At 50.1% G+C, this 13,979-nt stretch overlaps 1 protein-coding gene across 1 annotated transcript in view; it reads left to right on the top strand.

Annotated features, from left to right (window-relative positions):
* Positions 1 to 676: 676 nt before the first annotated feature.
* Positions 677 to 13,979, top strand: part of ADAMTS15 (ADAM metallopeptidase with thrombospondin type 1 motif 15) — a 41,755-nt gene continuing 28,452 nt past the window's right edge. Inside the window, exon 1 of the mRNA XM_035139258.3 lies at positions 677 to 1,874. Within this exon, the coding sequence (XP_034995149.2) occupies positions 879 to 1,874 (996 nt within the window). The 5' untranslated portion in view covers positions 677 to 878. The remainder of the gene's footprint in view (positions 1,875 to 13,979) is intronic.

Here is a 13,979-nt window from a genome sequence, read left to right as displayed (position 1 = left end):
TCAATTGCAAGCGGCCGGTAACAGGCGGTGCTCAGAAGTGCACACAGAGTGCTTTCCAAGTCGGAAATGATAAGGCGAAGGCTAATGAAGAGAAAGGAGATGGAATGCAGCAGCCTAAGGCATTTTTTGGCACACTCAGAGTGCATCTTTCTTTAGAAAAACACATACATGCACACACAAACATCCTTTTGGCTGGCTCTTTTGGCTTGTGAAAGCTTTCCTGGGGTTCAGGAAAACGCAGAAGATCTGGCCACAAACACAACGCAACAGCCCTGTGAAAAAAAGCAGAGTCAGTGGAACTGAGGAACTTCAATGAGAGGGGCTGCGCTGAAGTGGGGCGAAGGGGCTGCAGAGGAGGCAGGAAAAAGAACAGCAAACGTTGCAGATGGTCTCACTCTCTGAGGAAGAGAGAGAGAGAGACAGAGAGACAGAGACAGAGAGCGAGAGAGAGAGCAAAAGTCAGCTAAACTCGCTCTGGCTCTTTAAAACGCGAGGCGAGCGCGCCGCGGCGCGCTACTAGGAGGCACCGGGCGAGCTGCAAGTGGCTGAGGGCAGGCCCAATAAGCGCCTTCAGCACCTCCCCTCGGAGAAAAAAGCAGCAGGCGAAGGAAAAGCAACTCTGGCTCCGAAGCCTTGATTTAAAAAAAAAGAAAAGAAAAGGGACAGAAATTGGCACACGGCGGCGATGTATATAAAGCTCTCCTAGCAAGCGCGCTGCCTGTTTGCAAAGCCAGGCACCGTCGAGGGGGGTGGTAGCAGGAGCGCGCCGGCCGCGATGCCTCGCTGAGTGAGTGAGTGAGCGGGCGGCAGGCTGCTCCCAGACGCGAAGGACCTGCAGTTGCCCCGGCCGGCCCTGCCCGCGTCCTCCCCGCCGCGCCATGCCGCTCCTCCTGCTCCTCCTCCGTCGGGGTGCCCTCTTGCTCTGCCTGACCGTCCTGCGAGGGTTGTGCGCCCCGGCGGAGACGGAGCTGGTCACCCCCATCCGCCTGGACCCCTCCCCGGAGGGCGGCCGGCCGTATTTCTATGGGCCACCCGAGGGCGCCCCCGTCGGGCAAGGAGCCACCTTCCAGATCACGGCTTTCCACCAGGATTTCTACCTGCACCTGCGCCCCGACGCCCAGTTCCTGGCGCCCGCCTTCGCCACGCAGTACCTGGGCAGCGCCCCGACGGCGGGAGCGGCCGAGCAGGAGGGAGACCTGCGTCGCTGCTTCTACTCCGGGGACGTCAATGCGGACGCGGACTCTTTCGCGGCTCTGAGCCTCTGCGGTGGGCTCACGGGGGCTTTCGGCTACCGCGGCGCCGAGTACCTCATCCGCCCCGTCGAGAACGGTGGTGGGAATCGGGCGCTGTGGAGCGGCCCCGGGGAGCACCTGCTGCAGCGCCGGAGCGCGCCGGGTCCCGCCGTCCCGACTTCCCGCTGCGGCGTGGGCTCCGGCTGGAACCCGGCCATCCTGCAAGCCCTGGAGAAGTACAAGGGGGCCCCCGGGGCCCGGCGGGGCCCCCGCAACGGGACGGGCCACGCGCCGCAGCCTCCGCCGCCCCGGGCTAAGCGCTTCGTCTCCATCCCGCGCTACGTGGAGACGCTGGTGGTGGCGGACGAGTCCATGGCTAAGTTCCATGGCGGCGACCTGCAGCACTACCTGCTGACACTCATGGCCACGGCGGCGCGCCTCTACCGGCACCCCAGCATCCAGAACCCCATCCAGCTAGCCGTGGTCAAGTTCCTGGTCATCGGGCAGGACGACAAGGGGCCCAAGGTGACGAGCAACGCCGCCCTCAGCCTGCGCAACTTCTGCGCGTGGCAGAAGAAGCTGAACAAGGGCAGCGACAAGCACCCCGAGTACTGGGACACCGCCATCCTCTTCACGAAGCAGGTGGGTGGTGGCGATCTGACGGGGTGGGTTGACGGGTTGCCTCATGGCTCCTCCGGCTCATCCCGCAGGGCAGGAGGACCACAAGGTGCTGCCAAGCGAGGTGGGTGCGTCTCGCCTCCACCCTAGTGGTCCCTGCAGGGGCTTCGAATGGGTCCTTCGAGGGAAGAGCCTTGAGGTTGTACGGCAGCGCGGGTGAGGCTGATTCCCCTCCTTGGCCAGCAGGAGGCGCTGTAACGATGGTGGTTTTTACTAATAACATTCGCTGTGTGTATGGGACGGGATTCTGGTTTATTGCATCTGTATCCGGCCTTTTCCTCCAAGGAGCTCAAGGTGGTGAGTGTGGTTATCCACACCATCATTTAATCCCCACAACAGCCCTGTGAGGTAGGGTTGCTGTGAGGCGACTGCCCCAAGGTCAGTGAGCTTCATGACTTGTGTGTGCGAACACGTGTAAATGTGTGGTTGAACCCTGATCTTTCCCAGGTCCTACTCTGACACTGTAATCTTCATAATGCCATGAGGTAGGTTAGGCTGAGAGGCAGTGACTGGCTAAGGTCTCCCAGTGAGCTTCATGTCCTGAGTGAGAATTTGAACCCTGATCTCCCAAGGTGCTGGTTTGACACTCTAACCACTGCACCACTCTTGACTCCTCCCGAAACCGCATTAGTCCCCTTTCCCTTAGTCCAGCCTGGGGCGTTTCAGATGTTGTCAGATTACAGCTTTCATCACCTCCTCACCATTGGCCATGCAGGGCAGGAGCTGATAGGAGTTTTAGTCCAGTGTTTCTAGGGCATCATGCTGCTGTGGCCTCAGTGACCTTCAGACTACCACGCCCAGTACACACTCAGGACTAAGCCCCATTTGTTCTCAAAGGGTGGAGACTTCTTCCCAAATTAATTCAGGATTAGGTGGTACCTGCCCCCAATGAGCCACTAGAAGATGCCTTCCCAAATGAAAAGCAATAGCGCTTACTTGGCCGGTCACTTTCGGCTTTGCTGATTTTTCGAGAGAAGTGCAGGGAAGCTGCTTTGATGCCGTTCTCCTTTGTTTAGCCCACTACACTGCTGCCTGCCTGGATTGGCAGTGCCTTTTGTGGGTCCCGGGCAGGTCCAGCCCTGATGTCTTAAGGAAGCTCCAAGTTATGATGGCTGCACTCTGCCTCTGGCGTTCAGGTTTCCCCAGATGAGAATCCTGCTGGCCACTGAACCGGATGTTGGTCTAGATTGGCATGATCCCTGAGCCAGCAGGGCTCACTTTTTATGTTCTGATCTTTTTGCTGAAGCTGCCAGGGGAACGTGGGTTTGGGACCTTCTGCGTTGGGATGCATGCAATCTAGCCTTGCTCTCTGCCACCACCACCCCAATTGCTTGGTTGCAGCTCAGAGGGGAGCACGTGGGTTGTGAGCTTGGCATACATGGAATTCCTTTTGAACAGCAGCCCAGAAAGAAATAAAAAAAGTGGGTAGAGAAAAAAACACCCGTTGGCACAGTTTTTTTGCGAAGCCAGTAAATGGGTCAAGAGAGAGACATTCTTCAGGAGGAGTCATTTGTGACAAGAAGCTGCCCTTTGCCAGTGGAGCATCTCGCTGGGCGGGGCGGAGCCACGATGCTTCTCCTCTCTCCTCCTTCTGTCTCTCCCTCCTTCTCTCCTTCCTGCCTCTGCCAACTGGGTCAGAGCTGCCAATTACCCAATGCAGTGTCTTGGTTTGCCTGCCATGATGTGGCTGAGAAAACCATTGCAGGATGAATTTGTAGTTGCACCTTGAGAGTAATAAAAAACACACGGAAAACTTCAAGAGGAAAAAGGCAATTAATAGAGGCGATTAAGAATATAAGAAGAGCCTGATGGATCAGGCCAATGGCCCATCTAGTCCAGTATCCTGTTCTCACAGTGGCCAACCAGATGCCCATTATGGAACACCTGTAAGCAAGATTTGAGCACAAGAGCCCTGTTGTTTTCAGCAACTGGTACTTCAAATCATTGCTGCCTCCTGTTGTGGAGGCAGAGCGTAACCATCCTGGCTCATAGGCACCGATAGCCCTCTCCTCCTCCTCCTCCTCCTCCTCCTCCTCCTCCATCATCATGAATTTATCCAATCCTCTTTTCAAGCCATCCAAGTTGGTGGCCATCACTGCCTCCTGTGGGAGGGAGTTTCACAGTTTAAGTCTGCACTACATAAAGAAGTACTTTTAAAAATCTGTCTTAAATATTTGAACGTTCAACTTCAAATATTTTTATTATAATTTACAAAATAGGAGATACATAAATTGTAGGAACCATGTGGAGAAGGTGGAAAGAGATGCATCCATTCCCCCGCGCCCCGACCCCTAGGATGCTAAAATGTAGAGCAGGGGTGGGGAACCTGGAAGTCCAATTGCCCCTGGAGCATTGGAGGTCCCCCTCCTGACTTGGGATCACCCTCTGAAATTAACCGGCAGCAGATTCAGCAGACAGAAGAAAAATATCTCTTTTCTCCTTCCCTGCATAGTGAATTGATAGATTTTCCTTGCACCATGAAATGGTTATGGCTGCTGACATAAGTCCTGATACCTAAATGGAGACCCTCCATATTCAGAGGCAGTCTACCTAAAGCATAGTTGTTGTTGTTGTTGTTGTTGTGGGATGTGGTTGCGGTGGGAACCTTTGATGCTGCTGGATTCCAGCTTCTCTCCACCCAAGCCGGCATGATCCATAGTCAGGGATGATAGGAGCTGTAATCCAAAAACATATTGAGTGCCATAAACTCCTATCTCTGCTGTAAGAGAGGCAGGGAAGTCCTACGAAAAGGAAGTTCGGATCAATGGGCTCTTGGTTTCATCCAGATCTTCTCATGTTCTTGTCGGTCACACAGAGCCAGGGATTTGCTTTGTTTTCTGAACTCCCCCTCCCAACAGCTGGGCACAGCACTAATCTTTTTCTGAAATCTCTTGCAGAACCCTCTTTTCATTGCATGAGGTTTTGGAAACTTGAGACCTAATGTACTGTCTTTCTTTAGAAATTGTTAACTCTCACTCGCCTCATGTGTGAAGTGGGATTTATTCCCCCAGAGTAATTTTTCATGTCAACATCCGTTTACAGTGGACGTAAACAAGTTAAGTTTGTCTGGCTGCACGACTTTGCCCTTAAATAAACATTCCTGCGATTTCCCTGCTTAATTAGAAGGATTTGCTACTTCCTTTCCTGCTGTTCCTTTTTTGTTTGGGGGTGGTGTTTGTGAAATCCAGCGGAGAGAGCAAAGTTAAGTCCTTAGTTTGTCAGTGGAAATTTCATGGCAGTCAGGGGTGTCAGATCAGTGGTGGCTGCTGTCCGTGGGGACTGGTAGGGTAGAAGTCCGGGAGCCCAACAGTAGGTGGCGCCAGAGCCAATGATAGAGGCAATTCATTTTAGCTTGGTCCCTGTCCTCCTCTCTGTTGAGGGCAACTCTGAGACAACGGAGGAGGATGACAGGCAGTGCCACCCCTGGACTGGGTGTAAGTGGGAAGGCAGGCAGGTGCGGACAGCCTAAGATTGGTGGACAACGTCCAGTTTGCCCTAATGGACCAATCTCTGCTGACCTCCACCATGCATTTCCTTCTGGAATCTATTACTTATTGCATTTATTTCCCACTTTGTTCTCCAGGGGGCTCAAGGTTCTCCCCACCGTCATTTGATCCTCAAATCAACCCTGCGGGGTAGGTTAGAGTGAGAGGCAGGGACTAGCCCCTAGGGTCACTCAGTAAGCTTCATGGCTGAGTGGGGATTTGAACCCAGTTCTCCAGAATGCTAGTCCAAAACTCTAACCACTGCACTGGAACCCTGGCACATGCACACACACACTAAACTTTCAAGGTTCTAGTTCCCATTTCATCTTCACAACAACCCTGTGAGGTAGGTCAGGCTGAGTGGCAGTGCCTGGCCCTCAAGGTCGGGGGGTGAGCTTTGTGACCAAGTGGGGATTAGATCCCTGGTCTCCCAGGTCCTAGTCGGGCACTCTTTCTGCTGCACCACACTGGCTCTCATCCCCAAACCAGCATCTTTTTCAATAAGGCACAAGCTGGCTGGGCCTGTTCCTAACTCCTCCCCTCTGTAGCCCCTGTGCTCCTGCATCTCCATGTTGATGCTGACAGCCTGAGCATCCTCTGGGATTGCTCCTTGATGCTGTGGGCTTCGTGCCCGACAGGAATGCAACTGCTCCCTCTAGACCCGGTCGCTAAGCAGCCATCATCGCCTAAGAACGAGTGGTTTTTGCTTCCCTACACCTGGACGGTGATTCAGGCAGGTGATTGACTTGGAAATCTCCTCAAGGAATCCCTTGTCATCCTCGGGCTGAACCTTGGCTACACACACTGTTCTGATCCATGGCAGCCTTCCCAGTTTTGCTCGCAGGAAACATTTGGACACATCCAATTGGGATTTTTCATTTGACACGGCAGGAGCTTTGGCCAAACTTGTACCGGGAAACGTTCTGACCGTTCTGTTTCCATCTCCACCATTTGCTCATAGCCTTCTCCTCCTCCAGGGCTCTGTTGCCTAAGTGAAGGCTTCCTCCTTCCGTGTTTGTGCAGCCGGCTGCTGGGATAGGCAAGATTAAGGAGGCGCTTCTTGCCTTGGGTCTCAGGCAAAAAAAATGCCTCACCATCTAAACCTCAGATACATAGCCATAGTCTGGGTGTCAGAAACCAGTGGCCCTCTAATTGCTATTGGACAACAGCTCCCATCATTTCCAACAATAGCTGTGATTCCTCCATTGCAAGGCATTGGACTAGCAATGACTCAATGACCCTTTGGCTCCCAGTGATGCAATGAATATAGGGAGGGCCACATCTCTGTTTGCTGATGGAGAAAGATTAGAACAAACCTGTTGGTAGGAATGGAAGGCATCGCGATTGTGTATTTGTGTGTGTAAGGAACCAGCACAACACACTTGACCACTAACGTGTATGAAATATCTCCAAGACTATTCCATCCTTCTTCGTTCCTTCCATGACTACAGCCAAATGTCCACAGCTACCTGCATGACTCACACCTAGACTTGGGTTTTTTTGGGGGGGGGGCAGGCACAGCCCCTGCAAAGCTTTGAGCCATTCTGTGAACTTCCATAGGCACTTCTGTTTGTGTGAATCTCAGAGAAGGGGTCGAGGGCAAGGGGGATGGAGAAGCAGACCCAGAGATGTTTTGGGGTGGCCTGCCGTTTTTACTCATGTCACAGGGATGGCCCTCTTAACACATGGCAGAGGCTGCAATCATATGCACTCTCACCTGGAGAAGGGTCCCATGCATTCAGTGGAACTTGTTTGAGAGGAGACATTGCATTTAAAATTTAAAATCTAAATTGTATTTTAACTACTTGTTTTCTTTTTATGTCTTATTGCAATTTTATTGGTGTCAGCCGCCCTGAGCCCGGTTTTGGCTGGGGAGGGCGGGGTATAAATTATTATTATTATTATTATTATTATTATTATTATTATATTGGTGCGATGGCAAATTCTGAGGTGCACTAATGCATTGTGATGGCAACTCCTATTGCAGGGATGGGGAACCTCAGGCCTGGGTGCTAAATGCGCCCCCACCCAGGTCTTTCTGTTTGGCCCCCAAGGATCTCCCCTTTCGAAGCACAAAATGAGCCTGTTCTATGGCATCTTGGAGTGCTTTTGCCTGGTTGGATTTTAACTGTGATCCTGCTCCTTTCTTGCTTGTATGGAGGACAGGACAGGTGCAGTTGTGTCAAACCTCTGATTTCTGCCTGGCTGGTATGCAGCTTGTTGTAAAAAAAAGTAAGAGTCACATCCATTGCTCCGCCCAATGTTGTATCTGGCCCCTGCATACCACTGCATGTGTCACCTCTGCAGTACAGCTATAGGGACTGTGTGTTCCTTTAGTCTCTAGCCAGACCAAAGACATACTAACAAATTAGACCATCGTTCATGGCATTGACTGCAATCCCGTGCATCGCTTTCTGGGAGTAAGCTGAGTTCCGTGGATCTTCTGACTGTAGAGCAGGCACCCCCAAACTGCAGCCCTCCAGATGTTTTGGCCTATAACTCCCATGATCCCTAGCTAACAGGACCAGTGGTTGGGGAAGATGGGAATTGTAGTCCAAAATATCTGGAGGGCCGAAGTTTGGGGGTGCCTGCTGTAGAGGTTCAACTTGCAAAACACATTGAGCTTCAAGAACAAGTTTTTCTGCCAGCTGCAATGGCAGCCTTTTCAATTAGGAATGCTATCATCTTGCAAAGACATGTTGATGATGACAGCAGCAACAACAAGGCTCCCATCTGACTGGTGTGAAGCAGGTACCTCATCAAAGAAATGGAAGGAAGTACCCAGCCTTGATTATTTTTCTTGTTCTCTGACTTCCTCAGTGCTAGGTAAAAGTAAAGGGACCCCTGACCATTAGGTCCAGTCACGGATGACTCTGGGGTTGCGGCGCTCATCTTGCTTTACTGGCCGAGGGAGCCGGCGTACAGCTTCCAGGTTACGTGGCCAGCATGACAAAGCTGCTTCTGGCAAACCAGAGCAGCACATGGAAATGCTGTTTACCTTCCCGCTGTAGCGGTTCCTATTTATCTACTTGCATTTTGACGTGCTTTCGAACTGCTAGGTTGGCAGGAGCTGGGACCAAGCAAAAGGAGCTCACCCCGTCACAGGGATTCGAACCGCTGACCTTCTGATCAGCAAGCCCTAGGCTCAGTGGTGTAACCGCAGCGTAACATCCCACAAATCCTGGAGGTGGGGGAAACAACAACCTTGAAACCTCATTCAGTTGCTGGAGAAAATAGAGTCCATCAATTCCTCTGCAATAGATGATGTCATCGCTCATGCTTTGAAAAAGGTCCCCAAACTGTGCTCCCTCACATCCTCCCTCTGCTCCACCACTGGGAATAAACATGTGTGGGATTGGATTGTAAAACTCCTAGAAAGAGATGCAGAGTTTGAGGCAGTGAGTGAACATGGGACTCCGCCCTGTGACGAACCCTCCTTTCCTTGTCCCCTCAATTCCTCCCATGATATCAGACTGGAACAAGCCAGGTTTGGCTGCTCCTTCTCTGCCGGTCTATTGAGTTGGGACTGCAGGAGCCTCAGATGGAATGCATTAGAGCAGGATGTGGCTCGGGCTCATGAGACCCTTGCCTTGTTGAAAATGAGACCTGGAACTTTTCCACCGACTTTGGAAGGAGGGAGCCAGAGGCTTCCCCCAACTGCTGCATCCCAGCAGTGTGGCAACGGAAGTGAATGTGACAAATGTGATATTATTTGCAGGATTGTCAAAAAGCTGCCTTTATGGAAAAGGGGGAGAGAAAAGAACAGTTTCTGCATGTTAGGAATCCGAAAGAGTTCTTCAGCCCCGCAACTGCCGAGGGAACAGTAAAAAGAAAAAGAAGGGGGGAGAGGAAGAATACATATTTTTAATAGATAAAGCAAGGTGTCTTAGAGTTTCATTTTCCTCCCGATTCTGTGGAATTCTATCCTGGAGCAGATCAGTAACTCCCATTTCCCTTTTCTTTTCAGGGTGAGGGTTTCCACTGAGTAGGTTCCAAAATAAAACACTTTTTGGAATCGCAGGAAATTGGGCTCCATGAGTTTGTAGCTATTTAGGCAATGTTGATGACTACAAGCCTCAAATTTAGTGTTGACCTTCAGTTCAACCTAAGCTGCGTGTCCTGATCCTTACAAACATCAGATGGAGAGATAAACGTGGGTGCAGATTCATGTGACTTCAGACTGATGGGGCAGGGAGGCTGGAAGGAAACAGAGAATCACAGAATAGAATTTGTAGAGTTGGAAGGTGTACCAGTGGTCATCTAGTCCACCCCCTGCAATGCAAGGTTTATTTAAGCCAGACTTAAATAAAACAAAAATCATTGCATCTAGAAAACTAACATGTCAGGGAGGTGTGATTAGAACTCTTCCTCCCTTGATATCTGTTGCCGGTTGTTTGTTTGTTTTTGCAGAAGCAGGAGCTTTCAGCTCTGTGATTCACTCCACCCCACACTGCAGACTACAATGGTAGAATCCAGAGCCATTTCTACTCTAAAGTCTTGTAAGGACTGTTTGCTTTGAGTTGGGTGCCCTTGAATTCGATCTCTCCCTCTGGGTCGGTTGTGAACAATGACAACAAAAGAGTGGGCGGCTTCTCCTCTTTGCATCCGTGGGTTGTGTTCAATGCTAGTCCTACTCAAGAGCAGACCCTTTGAAAGGAATGAGCCACATCTGCTACCTTCAGCAGGTCTCCTCTGAGAAGGACTAGCATTGAGGGCAACCAAATACCTTGCATCTATTGGGGAAGCTTCCCAGGGATGGGGTTACACTTCTTTTTTTTGGATCAGAACCTGTCTGATTTAAGAAGATGTAGACCAGGCATCCCCAAACTTCGGCCCTCCAGATGTTTTGGACTACAGTTCCCATCATCCCTGACCACTGGTCCTGTTAGCTAGGGCTCATGGGAGTTGTACGGTAGGCCAAAACATCTGGAGGGCCGCAGTTTGGGGATGCCTGATGTAGACTCTGTGCACACTGTCCCTTTAAAGCACACCTGGAGCACATTTTCTCCCTCAAAGAATTCTGGACACTGTAGTTTGTTAAGTGCTTTTGGGAACTGTAACACCGTGAAGGGCAAACTACAGTGCCCAGGATTCTTTGAGGGAAAGAATGTCCCTTGAATGTGCCTTAAAGGTGTAACACAGCTCACAAATATGAAAAAGGCAGCCTACGGTGTTACATTTGGGGAGAGTTTGTGCTGCAGCGTTCCTGGGGCCTTGTCCCATCTTCCCAATAATAGCCAGCTTGCATTTTTTGTGCATTACTGAGCTGCTCATTCCTCAAACCCCAATGTGAGGGCACTGGATCAATGGAGACATCTGCCTTTCTTGAACTCCTCCATCTGTGGTCTCTTGATACCGCAAAATGTATCTGCCTGCCAAAAAGGCTGTTACGTAAACCCTGAGCTCTTGTTTCATTAAAAAAGGAGGGAGGGCGACAAGCTAATTGATAGGCAGTTTGCAGTGGCAGTCGACAAGTCCCGTGCAGAGCAGCTGGTGGGCAGGTTGGGGTGTTTGCCTTCTCATTCTGGTATCAGGAAATTCTGGAAAAGGCAGGTTACTCAGGCAGAAGCGGCACGAAACTTGAGAATGGCTGCAGCTCAGTAGCAGACATCAGTTTTGCAGGCAGAAGATCTCTGGTTCAATCCCTGGAATCTCCAACTAGAACTGGGAGAGAATCTCCTGGAACTCTCGTGATCTTAAGCTACCCTTCCATACCTGCAGTTTGGGGATAATAATACTGAGCCTACTTTACAGGATGGTTGCTAGGATTGCAGCAAGTTAATGTTTGCAGTAGTGATGTATGGAAGTGAGAGCTGGACCACAAAGAAGGCTGATCGCCCAAGAACTGATGCTTTTGAATTATGGTGCTGGAGGAGACTCTTGAGAGTCCCATGGACTGCAAGAAGACCAAACCTATCCATTCTGAAGGAAATCAGCCCTGAGTGCTCACTGGAAGGACAGATCGTGAAGCTGAGGCTCCAATACTTTGGCCACCTCATGAGAAGAGAAGACTCCCTGGAAAAGACCCTGATGTTGGGAAAGATTGAGGGCACAAGGAGAAGGGGACAACAGAGGATGAGATGGTTGGACAGTGTTCTCGAACATGAGTTTGACCAAACTGAGGCAGTGGAAGACAGGAGTGTCTGGTGTGCTCTGGTCCATGGGGTCACGAAGAGCCGGACACGACTAAACGACTAACAACAATGTTTGCAAAACACTCAGCTCGCTCAAAAGAGGGCATCATTCCATATGATGCACTACTTGCTTAGTTGCATGATGAAACTTGGGAGAATGCACCAACGGTGACTTTTAAAGTGATATTGGAAAGATGTGCAGGACCTTGAAGGCACATCAGAATGCCATCTTGGTGAGGTCCAGTTCCGTGGTCTGTTCTCTTGGAGAACAGAAGAAAACACGGTGTAAATGCAATCAACAATATTTAGCATTTATATAGAGCAGGCACATCCAACTTCCAAGAGAGTGCAATCTACTCACACTGGCAGTGATCTACCCACTGTATTGATTTTTTTAGGGAGGGTGAGCCATGAGCCAAAGTTATTGAGCTTTTTTGGGGGGGGGATCCCGCAACCGACCAGGGACATCATGTGGTCGACCTGTTGGACAAGCCAGATATAGAGGTAAAGGCACTTCATATACATTATCCCAGGACTCCTCCTAGCTTGGGATGCCCGAGGAACTCGGCATTCATAAATTCTGATGCACGTTGACCTGATTTACATCTTCAAATGCGCAGGTCGATGCAGAAATGGGATGGGAAAAACTTATGAATGAACATGTGCAAAACACGTCAGGAAATAGTGATCTGCCCATCTCTCTGCTTACAACAGTTCTGTAAGGCAGGCCAGTCTTATTCTTTCCATACTGCAAATGTGGGCAGGGCAGGGAGTGGTCTGGCTGAAAACAGCAGCTGACTTATAGCTACTATAGGCACCTTCTGTCATAGCACTGCACGATTCGCTTACAATTTGTTTACAGAAAGACACCTTTCCTGTAAAAAAAGAAAGGCTTTCCTTTAACCTCTTACTATCCACCAGCAACCTCAAGCAATGATACTGGACAGGATCCAGGGCCTGTCCTCATAAGCTGCATCCTAGATCAATGTGGGTCGAATGATCTCCAAGGAAAAATGACTTTGGGTGACCCAGGTCTGGGGTGGGGCAAGAGGGCATTAAAGGAGGGCCTGTTAAAAGCTCCTTGTTAATCTCTGCCTGCAACCAGGAGGCAAGGCTCACTAGAGAAAGTGGGTCAGTATGTCAGTGCAAGTCTTAGGCAAGAAGCCAAGAGATCCTTTCAGCTAGCAAGGCAAGGAGAACTAAAATAAAGAAAAAAAGGAATCGGTAAGGCAAAAGAAACAACCAACTTCCATTTTTTGGTCAGAGGCAGTAATGCTTCTGAATACCAGTTGATGAAACCACAGGAGAAGGGGAGCTCTTATGTTTGGGTCCTGAATGTGGGCTTCCCCATTTGGGCACCTGTGATCAGGATGCCTCTCTAGATGGGCACTGGCAGCAGAGCTCTTATGCTGTTCCCATAAAGCAACATTTCTCCCTCTCCAATTAACTAAGGTATGACTTGTAGACCGTACTTTCTGAACCTAGAAGGTTTTCAGGAACTAAAGACCCATCGTGCTTTGCTTCCTCTGGGCTGCACATTTGGACAAGGAGCAGGGGCAAGGTAGGGTTGTGTCCACAGCTGGCATCTTTGCCTCAACACTAAGCTGAGCTGCCCTGCAGATGCCACTGGACTCCAGCCCCCACCAGGTCCAAGCAACATAACCAATGGCCAGGGATGGTGGGAGTTATCATCCCACAGCACCTGGGTTCATTGTTGTGGACTGCATTTCTCCAACAGAAGAAGAGTATATGTGGAGTATATGCAGAAAACGTTTCTGGAGATGGGTGAGAATCCGCATAGACTTTGCAGAGAAGATCTGTGAGCATTAAGATCTGCCTTCCTGGATCAGAGCAAGGGGGTCCAGCTAGCTTTTCCTTATGTTCTCAGCTGGAGCTATCCAGATGCCTTTGAGAAAGCCACAAGCAGGACATGATGCTTGAGACAGCCAACCCCAACCTTTCTGGGTCCTGCTTACAAACCTATTTATACATTCAGCATAATGAGGTGGCCACATCAGCCTGAGAGAGGGGGTGAATGACATGTTTAAAATGCCCCCCCTTTATAGAAAAGTGACAAGCAAACAAGCACAAACTCCCTGCACTTAGAAAGCTAACATTTACAGAAGGAAGCTTCTACCCTGGTCCTTTCTCTCGTGTGCTAGATATCTGCATGCAAAGTCACCTTTTTATTTTTTAAAAAAATGCAATCTTGCATTTTAAATCTTGCATTGCAATCTTAAGCATATTTACTCAGCAGTGACTCTCACTGTGTTCAGTGAGGCTTACTCCCAGGTAAGTGTGCCTTATAACCTCAAGCAAGCAATCCTACACCAATAGTCCCTAAAGAATGTTGCAGCGTACATTTTTTTCTGAAACGTAAAGATTGACTTTCAATTTGAATCTGGTGGCCAAGTTATTTTGCAGGGTTTGGAGTTTCTCTGGCAAGGCAT

Source organism: Zootoca vivipara, chromosome 14 (assembly GCF_965207765.1).
Source record: "Zootoca vivipara chromosome 14, rZooViv2.hap1.1, whole genome shotgun sequence".
NCBI classification, from domain to species: domain Eukaryota; kingdom Metazoa; phylum Chordata; class Lepidosauria; order Squamata; family Lacertidae; genus Zootoca; species Zootoca vivipara.
This window is presented reverse-complemented; position numbering and strand designations above follow the sequence as displayed.